We start from the raw sequence: 18,090 nt of genomic DNA, 5'->3' as shown, positions 1-18,090 counted from the left end.
AATTTTAAGGCTGGGCATGATGGCTCATGCCTGTAATTCCAGTACTTTTGGAGGCTGAGGTGGGCTGATTGCTTGAGCCCAAGAGTTCACTTGAACCTGGGAGGTCAAGGCTGCAGTGAACCATGATGATGCCACTGCACTCCAGTCTGGGTGACAGAGCAAGACCCTGTCTCTTAAAAAAATTTTTTTTGGCTCACGCCTTTAATCCCAGCACTTTAGGAGGCTGAGATGGGCAGATCACGAGGTCAGGAGTTTGAGATCAGCCTGGCCAATATGGTGAAACCCCGTCTCTACTAAAAATACAAAAATTAGCCAGGCATGGTGGCGGGCGCCCAGCTACTTGGGAGGCTGAGGCAGAAGAATCACTTGAACCCAGGAGGCGGAGGTTGCAGTGAGCTGAGATCACACCACTGCACTCCAGCCTGGGCAATGGAGTGAGACTGCATCTCCAAAAAAAAAAAAATTCTTAAGTTAGAATTATATATTTTTAAAAATTGTAAAGGGACCTTGTTATGTTGTGCAACCTGAAGTGCAGTGCTATTTACAGGTGTGATTATAACTCACTTACAGCCTTAAACTCAAGCAATCTACCTGCCTCAGCCTCCCAAGTAGCTGGGACTACAGGTCACTGCACCCAGCTAAAATTATTCTTTTTTTTTTTTTTAGAGACAAGGTCTCTCAGCATTTTTTTTTTTGAGATGGAGTTTCATTCGTTGCCCAGGCTGGAGTGCAATGGCACAATCTCGGCTCACCGAAACCTCTGCCTCCCGGGTTCAAGCGATTCTCCTGCCTCTGCCTCCCAAGTAGCTGGGATTACAGGCATGTGCCACCATGCCCGGCTAATTTTGTACTTTTAGTAGAAATGGGGTTTCTCCATGTTGGTCAGGCTGATCTCAAACTCCCGACCTCAGGTGATCCGCCCGCCTCGGCCTCCTAAAGTGCTGGGATTTCAGGCATGAGCCACCGCGCCCAGCTGAGACAAGGTCTCTCTATGTCGCCTAGGCTTATAGACTCAAGCAGTCCTCCTGTCTCAGCCTCCAGAGTAGCTAGGACTATAGGTGCATGCCACTGAGCCTGGCTAAAAATTAGGTAAAAAATTTTACATGCAAACATCAGCCAAACTTCAAATATAAATATTGTTTTCAACTAACAAGGAAGTTTTAAAGATCTCTTCTTATTTATTCATTTGTGAGACGGAGTTTCACTCTTGTTGCCCAGGCTGGAGTGCAGTGACGCAATCTCAGCTCACCACAACCTCTGCCTCCCAGGTTCAAGCGATTCTCCTGTCTCAGCCTCCTGAGTAGCTGGGATTACAGGCCTGCGCCACCATGCCCAGCTAATTTTGTATTTTTAGTAGAGATGGAGTTTCTCCGTGTTGGTCAGACTGGTCTTGAACTCCCTACCTCAGGTGATCCACCTGCCTCGGCCTCCCAAAGTGCTGGGTTTACAGACGTGAGCCACCGCGCCTGGCCTGATCTCTCCTTATTTTTTAAAGCATGCTTATTTATAGAAGCATGTAACTACATACTGTGAAATTTAAATCTGTATTCAAATTGATTGACCCCATTAATGTCCCTTAGGGTAGGGTAGGAGGAGTGAGTATAGGGAAGATTTTATCATAATTGCTTTACTTAATGTTTTAAAATTTGTCTTCAAATTCAAGTGATCCAAATTGTGTCTCTTAATTTTATGATTTGTGTGTAGATGAACCACTGGACTATCAGAAAACTAAGGCTGCAATAATAACTATTCATGTCTATAAAGCAGTTTTACAACCATTATCTCATTTCGATCCCAATAGTAACATTCATTCATTCAGCGAAAACAAAAAAGTCATTGCCTATCCTAGTATCTGGAAATACGCATTATTATGATTCTTGTTTTATAGAGGAGATGGAGGCAGACACTGGCTGGCCACTTACAAGTACTGAAGCCTGGATTCCAGCCCAAGTATTGTGACTTGAGTTTTGACTTAAGTCTGCTGTCTCAACTAAGGGTCCTAACTTGCCTGTGGTAATGTGATCCCTGAGAACCTGTTTCTTCAACAGCAAAATGAAATTGTTGTACTCTTTAAACTTCAAGCTCCTTTCCAGCTTCAAAATCCTAAAATTCAGCTGGAGTGGTGGCTCATGCTTGTAATCTCACCACTTTGGAAGGCTGAGGCTGGAGGATTGCTTGAGCCTAGGAGTTCAAGATCAGCCTGGGCAACATACTGAGACCCCCTCTGTACGAAAAATAAGAAAACTAGCTGGAAATGGTGGCATGCATCTGTAGATCCAGCTACTCAGGAGTCTGAGGTGGGAAGATCACTTGAGCCTGGGAAGTGGAGGTTGCAGTGAGCTGTGTTTGCACCATTGCACTGTACCCTGGGTGACAGAGTGAGACCCTGTCTCAAAAAAAAAAAAAAATTCTAAAATTCATCTCGTCGATAACAGTAACAACAACAGAAACATAAAATAGGAGTAATGTTAACTAGAAAAAAATGTAACTTAGATGGAAAAAAATTAAAAACTACAAAACTTTCATGAAATGTTTTTAATGACTTGAATATATAGACTTGCATAAGGGGCTAATTTTCCCATTCTCCTTTTTTTTAATCTTCAATTTCAGGTTCATTAATAAATAGAATTAGGTGTGATGCTTCAGTGCTTGTGAAAATAAGTTTGTTCATGAAGGCTAAATCAGTAGCAAATCTGCACCCTGTCTCCTGTTATATACATATTTTGGTGGTGGTTGTTCCAAGGAATCCTTTGTCCTTTTAATTAGGGTAAATAAAGACAGATGGATTTGGAAGAGACTTTTCCTTGTGAAATGAAGAGACCCCTGCAGCTTTCTGTAGCTTGAGGCAGTCTTATGGGAAACTGGCGTTTACATGTTTTTTCCTTGGGGATATGGCTGCATTATTGTTACTGTTAAGTTATACTTGATTGGTCTGAATTGTGCAGCATTAGGAGTGATATTTTTGTCTTTGAAAGCTCTATATAACAGCTCATGAACACTTTTCAAAAGAGGGGAAATTTATAGAGGAGAAGAAAAGACTGTCACAGCGAGTGTTTAGACAGTGAGACTGACTGTTTTCAAACAAATCTAATTCATTATATGCCTGGTATTGAAGACATATTAATAACAGAGAAAGCAGCCCCATTATCTCTGTGCTTCTGTTAACCAGTTTATTTTGTTTATATCAGTGGGCAGGACACCATCTGTTACCAGAAATTTTCTTTTTGTCAAGCCTGCCCCGATTAAGAGTCCTCAGTTAAGTAACATCAGCTGCCCTCTTGTTTAATTTCCATAACTCAATTCAGGGGTATGGAGAGAAAAAGGCAGCTATAAGAGGATATTGTAAATTACACCATGCCCTCTGAGGATTTAATTTGGTCATCTCCTTGGCAAGAAAAATTAGCGGGAGGAGCTTATGTATGTTGGAGAAAAAGAGTGAAGAGAAGGGGGCAGAACTAATGATAGATGAAATAGCTTTAAGGAAATTGTTTAGTAGGATTAAAAAAATTTTTTTTGTAGCTTTTTGGTGACTTTTTGTTTGCTCACGTTGTCTTTTTCTAAGGTATATTTTAATTATTTAGATACAGGCAGTGATGAGTTCTGTTCCATAATAACCTACTTTCAGGACTAGGAAATATATCTTAATATAATGGTATGTATATATTCATGTGTTTAAAATACAGTGAATATATAAATGTTACTATAAATGATGACACTATAACACTAAAAGAATTTTATGTTTTTATTCTGTCAAAGGTCCATGACTCCAGCTCAGGCTGACTTGGAGTTTCTTGAGAATGCCAAAAAGTTGTCTATGTATGGAGTTGATCTTCATAAAGCAAAGGTAATGATAACTTTGCCCTTTATTAATATGCATGTGGAAGACATTATATGATACATGTCTGTTATGTATGTATCACATCTGTGTCATATAATACTTCTTAACAACATCTGGGGTATTTTAAAACATTCAAAAGAGATAGTAGACTGGGCGCAGCAGCTCATGCCTGTAGTCCCAGCTACTGGGGAGGCTGAGGCAGGAGGATCACTTGAGTCCAGGAGATTGAGCGTACAGTGAGCCCTGATTGTGCCACTGCACTCCAGCCCTGGCGACAGAGCAAGACCCCATCTCAAAAAAAAAAAAAAAGAGAAATAGTAGTTCTTGTTAGCATTTTTTTTTTTTTTTTTTGAGACGGAGCCTTGCTCTGTCGTGCAGGCTGGAGTGCAGTGGCGTGATCTCGGCTCACTGCAAGCTGCGCCTCCCAGGTTCACGCCATTCTCCTGCCTCAGCCTCCTGAGTAGCAGACGGGGTTTCACCGTGGTCTCGATTTCCTGACCTCGTGATCCGCCCGCCTCGGCCTCCCAAAGTGCTGGGATTACAGGCATGAGCCACCGCGCCCGACCTCTTGTTAGCATTTTAAGTGTATCAGTTAAATCAGTCAACTGTATCAATTGAATTTGCGCCATAGCAATTCCACTTTCAGAATAAAGTTTCATATCCAAGCTACTGTTAAGATCAAAAGATAGCCCCTAGAGAAAAAGAAATTGATTTTCCTAACATGCAGTAACATTTGAAAATATAGAGCAGTGGGCAGCAAGCCCTGTTTCACAGCCAGCATCACCTACATCGAATCACCGAGGATGTTCATTAAATATGTAGATCCCTGAGCTTCTCTCAGATGTATGGAATTAATTTGGAGGAGAGGTTCTAGAATCTCCTGGTTTAATGAGCACCCAAATGATTCTAATTCATGCCTGAATCTGAGAACCACTGGCCTAGAGTAGTGGTTCTCAAAGTATGGTGTCTGAGCCAGCAACATTTAACATCACCTAGGAACTTGTTAGAAATGCACATGTCAGGCCCCATCCCAGGCCTGCTGAGTTAGACTCTCTGGGGGTGGAGCTCAGCAATCCATTTTAATAAGTTCTCCAGGTTGTTCTGATGCACACTGAATGAACCACAGTGGCTCATTCAAAAATCACTTGGGTAGGGCCCTGGAAACTTGAGCTTTAATCCTAGTTCTACCTAATACAACCTAACAGAATGAATCCTTAAGGAAATTCTCCTTACTTCTCTCGTCTTCAGCTACTAAAGTTGCTGGGGAGGTTCAGTGCCAGGCGTGGAGGCTCACACCTGTAATCCCAACAATTTGGGAGGCTGAGGTGGCCGATCGCTCAAGCTCAGGAATTCAAGACCAGACTGGGGAACGTGGTGAAACCCCGTCTCCACAGAAAATACAAAAAATTAGTCAGGCATGGTGGCACGTGCCTTTGGTGGTCCCAGCTACTCAGGAGGCTGAGGTGGGAGGATTGCTTGAGCCCAGGAGGTAGAGGCTGCAGTGAGCCTAGATTGCACCACTGCACTCCAGCCTGGGTGACAGTTGAGACTCTGTCTTAAAAAAAAAAAAAAAAAGAAAGAAAGAAAAAAGTTGTTCTGGATTATTTTGGGCTGGGTACTACAACTTCTATGAATCTCTAAAGTATATTGTAGGAAGATCAGTACATCAGATTAGGTATGTTTCTAAAACTGAAATGGTTAGATTTTGCTTCACAATTCCTGCTGGAAGCTGGTGTCAATTCAGGTTTTGATGGAGTCAGGCAGCATATTCCCTTCCCAAATATTGTAAAGCAAATTGTTTCTCCAAAGTGAAATGTAGTTATACCCACAAGATCTAAAACTTTAAGAGGGCATCTTCTGGGAAATTCTCAGTTACATAGTCACTGAATTGGAACTGTATGTAATTCCTACTTCTCTGTTACAACATGTGTAGGCACTAATATATTTCTCTATACTCATTTTGGGGGAAAGAGTAGTCAAGAAGCATTTAACTTTGTGTTTTGATTACTTAGCTAAACAAACTGTTAGCTGTAGGGACTAACTTAGGTGAAATTTATTTTCTTTGAATTACAGACATAGATGATTAATATTACATATTTAATTTTTTAAAGTTGTCTTTAATAAAGAGCGCACCAGCATGGCACATGTATACATATGTAACTTACCTGCACATTGCGCACATGTACCATAAAACCTAAAGTATAATAATGGTAATAATAATAATAATAATAAAAGAAAAAAAATAAATAAATAAATAAAAAAAAAATAAAAAATAAAGAGGCATATAAATATGATTTCATTGTGCCTTAATGTAACTTCTTGACTTAGGGATCATATTTTTAATTTAATATACTTAACATCAATTTTAAGAACCTAAGATTGTCTTATGCTGAGTTTATATAGGAATAGAGTCAACTCCTACATTTAACATGATTTCTGGAGCCGTTAACACTTTATCATAAAAAAACAAGAATTATATTAATAATTGTGTGTGTATATTTGGTAGTATACATAGCTCTAAGCCCTGCTCTCCAGGAAGTCATGACTGCTGATTTAAACATAATAGGTCCATAAATTATAACTGTTAGGCTGAGCTTTATTTTTCATTGTATGTTTTGTAACTGTTTTTGGTTGTTATCTTCAGATTATCTAGTAATAGTCAACAGTGTATTGAGTGCTTTGCTCCAGACTGAAATACTAACATTTTTCTTTTTCAGGACTTGGAAGGAGTAGATATCATCCTAGGTGTCTGCTCTAGTGGCCTTCTGGTTTACAAAGATAAGCTGAGAATTAACCGCTTCCCTTGGCCCAAAGTGCTGAAGATTTCTTATAAACGTAGTAGCTTTTTCATCAAGATTCGGCCTGGAGAGGTACAGAATTTATGTTTCCTTCCTCCCAAACCAGACACAGTCTGTATCTGAAATATCTACATTTCCATTTTCCTTATTAAGTCATCTGAGAAGTCTCTATAGTTAACTATTCAAGGGCTGATAATTCCGTTTTCTAAGTTGATCAGTCCTGTGATGCTACTTCTTTTCCTTACTACTGGTCTTCTGGACATTTCACTTTTTGTAAGTAAATATACCATTGCAAAAAGTTAAACTTGAACTGATACATTTGTTCCTTGTTTACTCCAAGCAAAAACTTAATGGAAAAATATTTTTAAATTGAGTAGCATGAGATTTTGAAATTATTTATGGGGATAAATTACTCATGTTTGGCATCACCAATCCCATACCTTATATAATTAAAATTTATTTGTATGCATAGCTTCTCGTGGTTACTGAGAGTGAGTTCTAGGGCCAAGTTCTAGATTTTTAATAAGAGTTGGATGTTCAACTTTGTACCAGTTAATTCATTTATTAGTTGGTTTTGGGATATAGTAATGCTGGCCAAATTTAACTTTTGTATTGAAGAGCCATTATAGAATAGCATAAAATTGTTTAAGTAGGAATTAAAGTTTTTTTAAAAAGTTCTGACTTCTTTTCTGCCACATACTAAGCAAAAGACCTGGACAAATCTAAGGCTCAGCTTCCTTATCATTTGAGCAGGATAATACCTTCTCCATCATAGTTATTTGAAGATCAAATGAGATGACAGCTGTGTAAGTTCTATATAGGAAATGATACGAACCTAAGGTGGCTTTTTTGTGTATATATCACCATCTGCTGGTGAATAATGGCTCATTATTTGTGCCTGCAAATTCTGGATGTGGAGCCTTAAAAATCTTGGATAGGGATTACCATAGAAGCATTTATTTTGTACCATAATTATTTTACCTATGCCTAGCACAGAGCAATCAGTGTTTTCCCTTAAAATTTCAAATTCAAGAGTTATTCAATCAACAAATATTTATTGAGAGCTTTCCTGTGTTGGATACTATTCTAGGAACTAGAAATATAACAGCAAATTAGAATCTCATCCCTCACACACGTTAATATGATAATGGGAAGTCCTTAGCTTCTAAAAATGTAGAATTCTTATTTAAGAAGGCAATCAGGAACAACAGGATTTTGAGAAACAGTATTATGGCAGCAGTAGATGATTTAGCAGTGGCATGGTATGGTGAAGAGGGTAAAAATCTGGTTCTGTCATTTCATAGCTGTCAGACTGAGCAAATAACTTCTCTGACCTCAGTTTCTTCATGTGTAAAAATATAGATGATACTATCTAATCATAGTGTTACTGACAATAGTAGGCACTCAAAATAAATGTCAGTTTCCTTTCCATCTTATAAAATATGCTTAAAGTAGAAACAAAGAGGCAAGAGGTCAGCAGGACGGTGTTTCTAGTAACCCTGGCAGAATATGGTTTGCTTCAGTGTAAGAGGAATCTGGATAAATTAATGATCAATCAAAGGAAAAAAGAAATATTTAATGATTCAAGAATCTGAGGAATAAGTTCAAGAGATCTATTGTACAACATGGTGACTATCATTGATAACAATGTATTGTTCTCTTGAAAAATTGCTAAGAGAGTAGATTTTAAGTTTTCTCACCACAAAAAAATAATAAGTGTGTCAGGTAATACATATGTTAATCAGCTCAATTTAGCCATTTCACAATATATACATGTTTCTTGGGTTTGTTTGTTGTTGTTTTTTTTTTGGAAGAGGGAGTCTTGCTTTGTCACCCAGGCTAGAGTGCAGTAGCACAATCTCAGCTCACAGCAACCTCTACCTTCCAGGTTCAAGTGATTCTCCTACCTCAGCCTCCTGAGTAGCTGGAATTACAGGCACGTGCCACCATGCCCGGCTAATTTTTTTTGTATTTTTAGTAGAAACGAGGTTTCACCATGTTGGTCAGGCTGGTCTTGAACTCCTGACCTTGTGATCTGCCCACCTCGGCCTCCCAAAGTGCTGGGATTACAGGCATAAGCCACCGCACCTGGCATGTATATGTATTTCAAAACAACATGTTGTAGATGATAAGTATGTACAATTTTTATTTGTCAATTTAAAAAATTGATTTAAAAATCTGGCTTGAACTAAAGTCTTTAGCTCTTATTACTAATTTCTATTGCATAATAATATTGATTGATTGGAGGACTTGGTCAATATCCCATTCCCTGTTCACTGAACAGTGTCCCAAATGCAGATAGTGACTAAGGAAAAGCAGTGTCTGGACAATCAAGAGGTGACTTAATTGTGTCTCAGAAAAATGTATAATGAATGTGTGTGTGTTTTCTGGAAAAAATAAAAAAGAGCTTAAATTATATGAGATGCATTCTCTGGCTTTCTTGCTTTGGAAAAGGCCACCCTCAGTGAGTGAATTTCTTTCAGTAAGTAGGAAAAAATCCCAAATGACATTTTATGTCCTTAAATTGGTAACAATGGCCTCTTCTGTGGCACCATATTTCTCTGGTACTGTATCACTGTAATCTGGTACTGTATCACATGTAATACTTCATGTCCCATGTTTATTTGTGTTTTTGTAGCAAGAGCAGTATGAAAGTACCATCGGATTCAAACTTCCCAGTTACCGAGCAGCTAAGAAATTATGGAAAGTCTGTGTAGAACATCACACGTTTTTCAGGTATTATTCTCACTTAAGTATTTTTCAAGGATAAATTATTTATAACGTTTCTATTTTAAACCTGCTATTAAAATTCCTTTCATTGTATGACTGGCACTCTTTTATTTAGCTCAGGTGAGATCATCTTAAGCAAGACAAAATGAATCCATTTCTCTCCCTTTGGGTTGAAAAGTAAGCCTCAACATTTCCAAAGCACCTGTCTGTGTATGGTAGAAGGAAGAGAGGAGTAAGGAATGGGAACCTGTATTTACTAGGGACTCTGGGATTGCACTAATTGTAGCTAAAGTCAGTCTGATTAAGGGGAGTTACCCTCACTTACCTCCACATGGAATTTTTTTTTTTTTTTTTGAGACGGAGTTTCGCTCTTGTTGCCCAGGCTGGAGTGCAGTGGCGTGATCTCGGCTCACTGCAACCTCCGCCTCCCAGGTTCAAGTGATTCTCCTGCCTCAGCCTCCTAAGTAGCTGGGATTACAGGCACCCACCAACATGCCCAGCTAATTTTTTGTATTTTTAATAGAGACAGGCTTTCACTGTGTTGGTCAGGGTGGTCTCAAACTCCTGACCTCAGGTGATCCACTTGCCTTGGCCTCCCAATGTGCTGGGATTACAGGCGTGAACCACCGTGCCCGGACGGAATTTTTATATTTTTGTTTTTGTTTATTTTTTTTTCCACATGGAATTTCTCTAAGCAATGCTTAACTACTTTTTGTGGAGCTTTTATACTGTAAGGTTAAAGATGTGAAGCTGATTTTTTTTTTTTTTTTTTCAAGACAGAGTCTCGCTTTGTCGCCCAGGCTGGAATGCAGTGGCGGATCTTGGCTCACTGCAACCTCCTACTCCTGGGTTCAAGCAATTCTCCTGTCGCAGCCTCCTGAGCAGCTGGGATTACAGGTGCACACCACCACACCTAGCTAGTTTTTGTTTTTGTATTTTTAGTAGAGACGAGGTTTCACTGTGTTAGCCAGGATGATCTCGATCTCCTGACCTCATAATCTGCCCACCTTGGCCTCCCAAAGTGCTGGGATTACAGGTGTGAGCCACCGTGCCTGGCCAACCTTGAAGCTGATTGTTAGCTTAGCTCTAATGAAACCCAGAAAGGGAGCACACAGAACCATATTTGAAGCCCAATAGTACCCAATAATCAGAAGACAGAAGAAAGTATTTCCTCTGCTGTTTGTTTGTTTGTGATGGAGTCTTGCTCTGTTGCCAGGCTGGAGTGCAGTCTGTGATCCTGGCTCACTTCTCCTGGGTTCCAGTGATTCTCCTGCCTCAGCCTCCCAAGTAGCTGGGATTACAGATGCCCAACATCACGCCTGGCTATTTTTTGTATTTTTAGTAGAGATGGAGTTTCACTACGTTGACCAGGCTGGTCTCGAACTCCTGACCTCAAGTGATCCGCTCGCCTCTGCCTCCCAGAGTGCTGGGATTACAGGCGTGAGCCACCGTGCCAAGAGGCCATATTATTAACCCCTTGAATTCATTTACCAAGCATTTTCTGTGTGCTTACCCTTCTTGTATGCACCATGTTAGGCATTGGGGTATCACAAGATAGTTCTAATCTCTCTCCTGGTGGAACACCCAATCTAGTAGAGAAGACAGACCTTAGACAAGTAATTACTTGTATTGAAAGGAGAGTTGGCTATTTATCAGTTTGCCTTTTTTTTTTTTTTGAGACAGAGTCTCACTCTGTTGCCCAGGCTGTAGTGCAGTGGCGCAATGCCTCAACCTCCCAAGTAGCTGGGACTATAGGTGCACACCACCACACCCAGCTAATTTTTAAATTTTTAGTAGAGACCGGGTTTCGCCATGCTGACCAGGCTGGTCTCGAACTTCTGACAAGTGATCCACTCGCCTTGGCCTCTCAAAGTGCTGGGATTACAGGCGTGAGCCACTGCACCCGGCCCAGTTTGCCTTTTTAAGAACGTTTCTTTATTATGGAAAATTTCATATGTAGCAACGGTACAATAAAATCCCCTTGTACTTATCACCCAGCTTCAATAATTATCACCCCAAAGCCAGTCTTGTTTCATCTATATCCCTATCCACTCCTTCCCCCTACTTCTGAGATTATTTTGAAGCAAATCCCAGGCCTCACGTCATTTCATTCATAAATAAACTTGATTCTTTAAGAGAAAGAGAGAGAGAGATAATCCTGATATCTTTTCCTTCTATTTATATTTTCATATAATAGCACTATAGCACAGTCAACGAGAAGAAAATTCAAGGAAATATTTCAATTATTTCAAAATAAAACATGAGGGTACACTTTACACCCAATTAAAGAATCTTAATTATTGGCATTAACACATTTATTTATGCTTTCATCATCCCCTCCTTCTTTAAAATCAAACCACAAAAGTAGAATTTTTTAAAAAGAGCAAGGAGGAGTAAAAAAGTGATTTTTGAATGTCTAATAACTGTGGTATAGATTTCAGCTGCAGCCAGTATACTTACTTGTAGGATGGCATATTTAAATCCATTGCATCAAAATAAGAGGATACCTTAAAATGTAATACTCCCTTACATAAAAGAAAGTATATGTTTGCTGAATTGAAATTAATTACCTCAAAGGGAAAAATACTCTCTCTTTGGTAGTATTTGATGTAGTAATTTATGTACTTATTCAACAAACATTTATTGGGTATCATATTTGTGCCAGGCACTATGCCAGAAGCAAAAACACAAAGATGAATAAGGCATGGTCTTTGTTCTTTACTCCTAGAGAATTCTGTCTTATAAGGGAGACCAGCATAGAAATAGATTGTTTTAATTCAGTATGGTACAAAGAGTACATAGAGTACCGTATAGGAAAAAGATGGGGTTCCCAACTGAGTTTAAAAATATACCAAATAACCTGTTAAATAGATTACCAGGCATTAATTGAGTTTGGAGTGCATTTGACAAAACTGTCATTCTAGTAGAGTGGAAAAAGAGCTCTGGGCTTCGACTTTGTTACCGCCCAATGTCCTAACAGCTGTGTGACCTTAAGTAACTTCTTTTTTGAGGCTCAGTTTCCTATATCTATAAAATGGGGAAAACATTACAAGGTTGTAGTAAAAATACTGCAGTGCTGTAAAAACATTTTGAAAACTGTAAGGCCCTTTCTATAGAGCTATAAATAAAATTAATATAGGTCCCAACTCGTTGCTTTGAAAAATGACAAAGAACTAAAATAATGATTACTTGATTGAAAATTTCTTAGTAACTATATGGAAACCCTGGGAATTGTGAAACTTTTTTGTTCTTGATTTTTTTTTAATTTTACAGTTTTAGAATAATAAGATGAATATATAATAATATGACTATTACGATTTTCCCCCCAGATTGACATCTACAGACACCATTCCCAAAAGCAAATTTCTTGCGCTAGGATCCAAATTTCGATACAGTGGCCGGACTCAAGCTCAGACCAGGCAAGCTAGTGCTCTAATTGATAGGCCTGCCCCACGCTTTGAGCGTACAGCAAGTAAACGGGCGTCCCGGAGCCTCGATGGAGGTTTGTATTGAATATTAATGATTTCTTGTGATCATAATTCATTTGGAAAGATAAAGGAAGTACAATTATCTATAAGAGAACCAAATTAAAGAAGCTCAGGGTTGGGCCTGGTGCGGCGGCTTACACTTGTAATCCTAGCACTTTGGGAGGCCGGGGCAGGTGGATTGCCTGAGCTCAGGAGTTTGAGACCAGCCTGGGCAACACAGTGAAACCCCGTCTCTACTAAAAATACAAAAAATTAGCCAGGCGTGGCGGCGTATGCCTGTAATCCCAGCTACTTGGGAGGCTGAGACAGGAGAATTGCTTGAACCCAGGAGATAGAGGTTGCAGTGAGCCGAGATCATGCCGTTGCACTCCAGCCTGGCTGACAGAATGGGACTCTGTCTCAAAAAAAAAAAGAAGCAGCTCAGTGGTAAAATGAAAGGGATCTTACTAATTGTCTAATCTTAATAGAACCATCTTAAGAAAAGGAAAATTGAGATTCAGAGAGTAGTGACTAGATCATGGTTCCACTGCTAGGTAGTGGTGGATCAAACAGTACCAGAATTAGAATTATAAATCTAAATCTATCAGAATCTCTACCACAGAGTAAAAATCTAATGTAGTATGCTGAACTGAAGCCCTCTTAGCATTTAAAAATAGCTATTATATTTTTCTGCAGTCCTGGTAACACAGGAGGCTGAGGCAGGAGGATAGCTTGAGCCCAGGAGGTGGAGGCTGCAGTGTGCACCTCTGTACTCCAGCCTAGGCCACAAAGTGAGACTCTGTCTCTAAAAAATAAATAAATAAATAATAGCTATTTTCTATAGTAGAAAAGAGGAAAAGGGTCTGCCTTACTACAACAATCTTTTTTTTTTTAATTTTTTTATTTTTTGAGATGGAGTCCCACTCTGTGGCCCAGGCTGGAGTGCAGTGACGCAACCTCAGCCCACTGCAACCTCTGCCTGCTGAGGTTCAAGTGATTCTCCTGCCTCAGCCTCCTGAGTAGCTGTGATTACAGGCGCATGCCACCATTCCTGGCTAATTTTTGTATTTTTAGTAGAGACAGGGTTTCACTATGTTTGCCAGGCTGGTCTCAAACTCCTGACCTCAGGTTATCTACCCACCTCGGCCTCCCAAAGTGCTGAGATTATAGGTGTGATCCACCATGCCCAGCCATACAAGAATAATTTAAAAAGAAGTTTGCCACGTGGCAATTATGGATAGGAAACTCCAATATCCCATTGTTGGGGTCTCCAAATGTTGTTTAAATAAAATAGGGAGGAAATACACAAATTTCGTGATTATATATACTGACAGAAGATCTGTCTGAATTGATACATTGTGGGAGGATCTTCTAAGTTAGCATTTGAGACCATTACTGAAATGAGGTAATAAGCTACATTCAGTTCCTTATGTCACTAAAAAAAGAGTGGCTAATAAATAAAAATTCAGGCTGGTTGCGGTGGCTCACACCTGTAATCGCAGCACTTTGGGAGGCCAAGGTTGATGGATCACATGAGGCCAGGAGTTTGAGATCAGCCTGGCTGACATGGTGAAACCCTGTCTCTAGTAAAAATGCAAAAATCAGCTGGGCATGGTGGCGCACGCCTGTAATCCCAGCTACACAGGAGGCTGAGGCATGAGAATTGCTTAAACCCGGGAGGTGGAGGTTGCAGTGAGCCAAGATTGCGCCACTGGACTCCAGCCTGGGAGACAGAGTGAGACTGTCTCATAAATAAATAAATAAATAAATAAATAAATAAATAAATGTTCAGAAAGGCCGGGCATGGTGGCTCATGCCTGTAATCCCAGCACTTTGGGAGCCCGAGGCAGGAGGATCACTTGAGGTCAGGAGTTCAAGACCAGCCTAGCCAACAGGGCACAACCCTGCCTCTACTAAAGGTACAAAAATTAGCTGGGCTTGGTGGCACACGCCTGTAATCCCAGCTACTCAGGAGGCTGAGGCACGAGAATTGCTTAAACCTAGGAGGCAGAGGTTGCAGTGAGCTGAGATGGCACCTCTGTACTCCAGCCTGGGCAACAGAGTGAGACTCTGTCTCAAAATAAAATAAAAGATGTAAGTTCAGAAGGCAATAACCCAAATAGGGTATTATTGATTACCTTTAATTATTTGTTACCATTGTACAAACAAGCCTATGCTATCTACTGTAAAAGTAAGATACATGTTGTTATGTGCATATATAGTGTGCAGAGTGGGACTCCATCTCAAAAAAAAAAAAAGAAGCAGCTCAGTGGTAAAATGAAAGGGATCTTACTAATTGTCTAATCTTAATAGAACCATCTATTAATAGAATAGGTTAAGGATTTGGGTTCTGGAATCAGACAGACCTGATTCCAATATCAACCCTAGCATTTATGAGCTATGTTCCTAGGCAAATTACTTCATTTCTCTGTGCCTCAGTTTTATCATTTGTAAAATAGAGATGATGATAGTATCATACTACCTCAAAGAGTTTTCATGAGGAATAAATGAGGTGGCATATGTATGGTACTTAGCACGATGGCTGGCACTTAATAAGTTCCCCCCCACAAAATGTTAGCTATCATTAAGATACTGTTTTTCTGGTTGTAACATTTGTATCATCTGGAACCATGCTACTATATTCTGGTTTGTTGATGTATACAGACCCTCTCATGAGATATGTAGACCATTGTACAGCAGCCATAGTCACCATTTGGAAGTTCCCTACTAATTGAGCAAGTATTTCTTTCCATGATGTGAGGAAATTTTATAATAGAATGTGAAAAGATCATTTTTACAATGTTCCTCTTGGTTTCATAGTTTAGTCATCTCTTGTGCTAGGTAATGAGCTAGGTGCAAGAGATATTATAGTGAGAGTCCCTGCCCTCATTCAATTCTTAACGTAATGGAGGATATTATAATATTCATCATAGTGGAAGAAACAAGGCATTATGAGAGCATATATCCTTAATTTAGAGGAATCAGGAAGGGGTCAGCCACATTTGGAAAAAAGATCACCTAAGCAGTAGGACTTTTGTGCTTCCATACTGTGAGTCATGCTTTTTTGTTTTTTTTTGTTTTTTTTGAGACAGAGCCTCACTCTGTCGCCCAAACTGGAGTGCAGTGGCACGGTCTCAGCTCACTGCAACCTCCGCCTCCAAGATTCAAGTGATTCTCGCACCTCAGCCCTCCCAAGTAGCTGGGATTACAGGCATGTGCCACCACCACACCTGGCTAATTTTTGTATTTTTAGTAGAGATGGGGTTTCACCATGTTGGCTAGGCTAGTCTTGAACTCCTGGCCTCAAGTAATCTGCCTGCCTCAGCCTCCCATAGTGCTGAGATTACAGACATGACACCCCCCACCTCTTTTTTTTGGTGTTTTTCTACTCTCCTGAGGGGCTGTTTTAATAGTAACAATACAAGGCATGTTGCCTGCTTTGTCTTAATTTTCATGAAAACACTATGAACTAGGCTTGGAGATTACATAACTTTTCTTAAGACATGACATCTGGTAAATGGAAGTGCTAAGAGTGAAATTCATGTTGGTTTAACTCCAAAACTCATGTTCTTTCAGGTACATATTTATTACTTTGTTCAACAATTTTTCCTACGGGCCAGGTGGTATTCCAGTCACTAGAGATACAGCTGTGAGCACACAAACATAGTCTCTGCCTTCATGGAGGTTACATTCTGTCACTGGAAACAGAGAAGAATAAAACAAAATAATTTCAGATGGTGATGAATGCTGTGGAGAAAATAAAACAGGATAAGGGATATAGACTATCTGGGGATGGGGGAAATTGAGGAGTATTTCAGATTGGATGGTCCAATCTAATTTAGAAGGCTTCTTTGAGGAGCTTCATTTGAGCTGAGACCTGAATTATGGAAGGAGCTGGCCATCTCAAAATCTGGGGAAAGAGCCTTGCAGAAGAGGGAGTAGCAAGTACAAAGTCCTGAAGGTAGGAATGAGCTTGCCATGTGTCTAGAGCAGTGCTGTCCCATGGACCTTTCCGTGCTGATGAAAATCTTTCATTTTGTGATACCCAGTTCAGCAGCCAATAGCTATATGTTTCTGTCCACTAAGAACTTGAAATGTGGCTATGTAACTGAGGAACGGAATTTTAATTCCAATTTAAATAGCCACATGTGGCGTGTAGCTCTCATATCAGACAGCGTAGGTCTAGATTCCTCAAAATGAAGGGGTGAGGAGTACAAAATAAGTGAGGTCAGAGAAGTAGGTGGGAGCCAGATTGTACAGGGCCTTGTGGGCCACAGTAAAGAGTTTAGATTGTATTTCATTTGCACTGGGAAGCTGTTAGAGGGAGTGATGTAATCTGAATCCCATTTTTAAAAGATTGCTGACAGCTGAATAGTCCATTGAAGTGTCAGTGAAAAGCAGGGCGAAGGCTGTTGCAGAGTCTGGGACAGCTTGGACTTGAGTGTTGGCAACAAAGACAGGGAAAAGTAGTCAGGGATACATTTGGAGATAGGGCTGACTGAATTGCTGACAAATTAAGTATTGGAGATGATAAGGAAAAGAAACTCAAATTTTATTGCTTGGCTTAATCATTTAGTAGAATGAGAAAATCTGGGAGAGTAGCAGAGTTGGGGATATGGAAAATAAAAACTTCTATTGTGGATAAGTTAAGTTTGAGGCATAATCATTTAATCTTCATGTCTTTGCCATATTCAGATAATAATATCAGGCATCTCCTTCCTTGTCCAGTAAATCACCTTACTTCTAGTTTACCTTATGTGTGGGGAATTATCTTTTTATCCCCATTTTTCAGGTGAGAAAACTGAGGTTGGAAAGTTTAAGTGACTTGTTCAGCATCTCACACACAGTTAAGTTGCATACTATGACAAAAATCCAGGTCTGTCTGATAGCATGTTCCATGGCTTTCCCTGCTAAATGGAGTTTCATGGTTATATAGATACTATGCCTGATGTATTGTCTTTTCCTGATAGCAAAGATAACCAAAGAGTCAAGTGTTAATGAGCTTTGGTACCTTGAACAAGTTAGAAAGCTTTACAGAAATCACATCTTGACTGCCGTATTACATTTATATTCTCAATTTTTTTTTAAGGTGTATGGTCTTAACTTGTCATGGTAATTACCACAGTTCTTGCTACAGTGTATTTAATAAATAAATATTGGCTGGGTGTGGTGGCTCACACCTGTAATCCCAGCACTTTGGGAGGCTGAGGCAGGTGGATCATTTGAGATCAGGAGTTCGAGACCAGCCAGGCTGACA

The 18,090-nt window shown here is 39.8% G+C and overlaps 1 protein-coding gene across 50 annotated transcripts in view; it reads left to right on the top strand.

The window, feature by feature from the left end:
- The window catches only part of EPB41 (erythrocyte membrane protein band 4.1), a 232,664-nt gene that overhangs the window by 138,834 nt on the left and 75,740 nt on the right, over nucleotides 1-18,090 (top strand). For all 50 annotated transcript variants that reach the window (XM_054538703.1, XM_063713835.1, XM_063713827.1 and 47 more), the window contains exons 8-11: nucleotides 3,757-3,844; nucleotides 6,556-6,708; nucleotides 9,275-9,372; nucleotides 12,696-12,868. In XM_054538703.1, coding sequence (XP_054394678.1) covers nucleotides 3,757-3,844; nucleotides 6,556-6,708; nucleotides 9,275-9,372; nucleotides 12,696-12,868 — 512 coding nt within the window. The remainder of the gene's footprint in view (nucleotides 1-3,756; nucleotides 3,845-6,555; nucleotides 6,709-9,274; nucleotides 9,373-12,695; nucleotides 12,869-18,090) is intronic.

This window comes from Pongo abelii, chromosome 1 (genome assembly GCF_028885655.2).
Source record: "Pongo abelii isolate AG06213 chromosome 1, NHGRI_mPonAbe1-v2.0_pri, whole genome shotgun sequence".
NCBI lineage: Eukaryota > Metazoa > Chordata > Mammalia > Primates > Hominidae > Pongo > Pongo abelii.
This window is presented reverse-complemented; position numbering and strand designations above follow the sequence as displayed.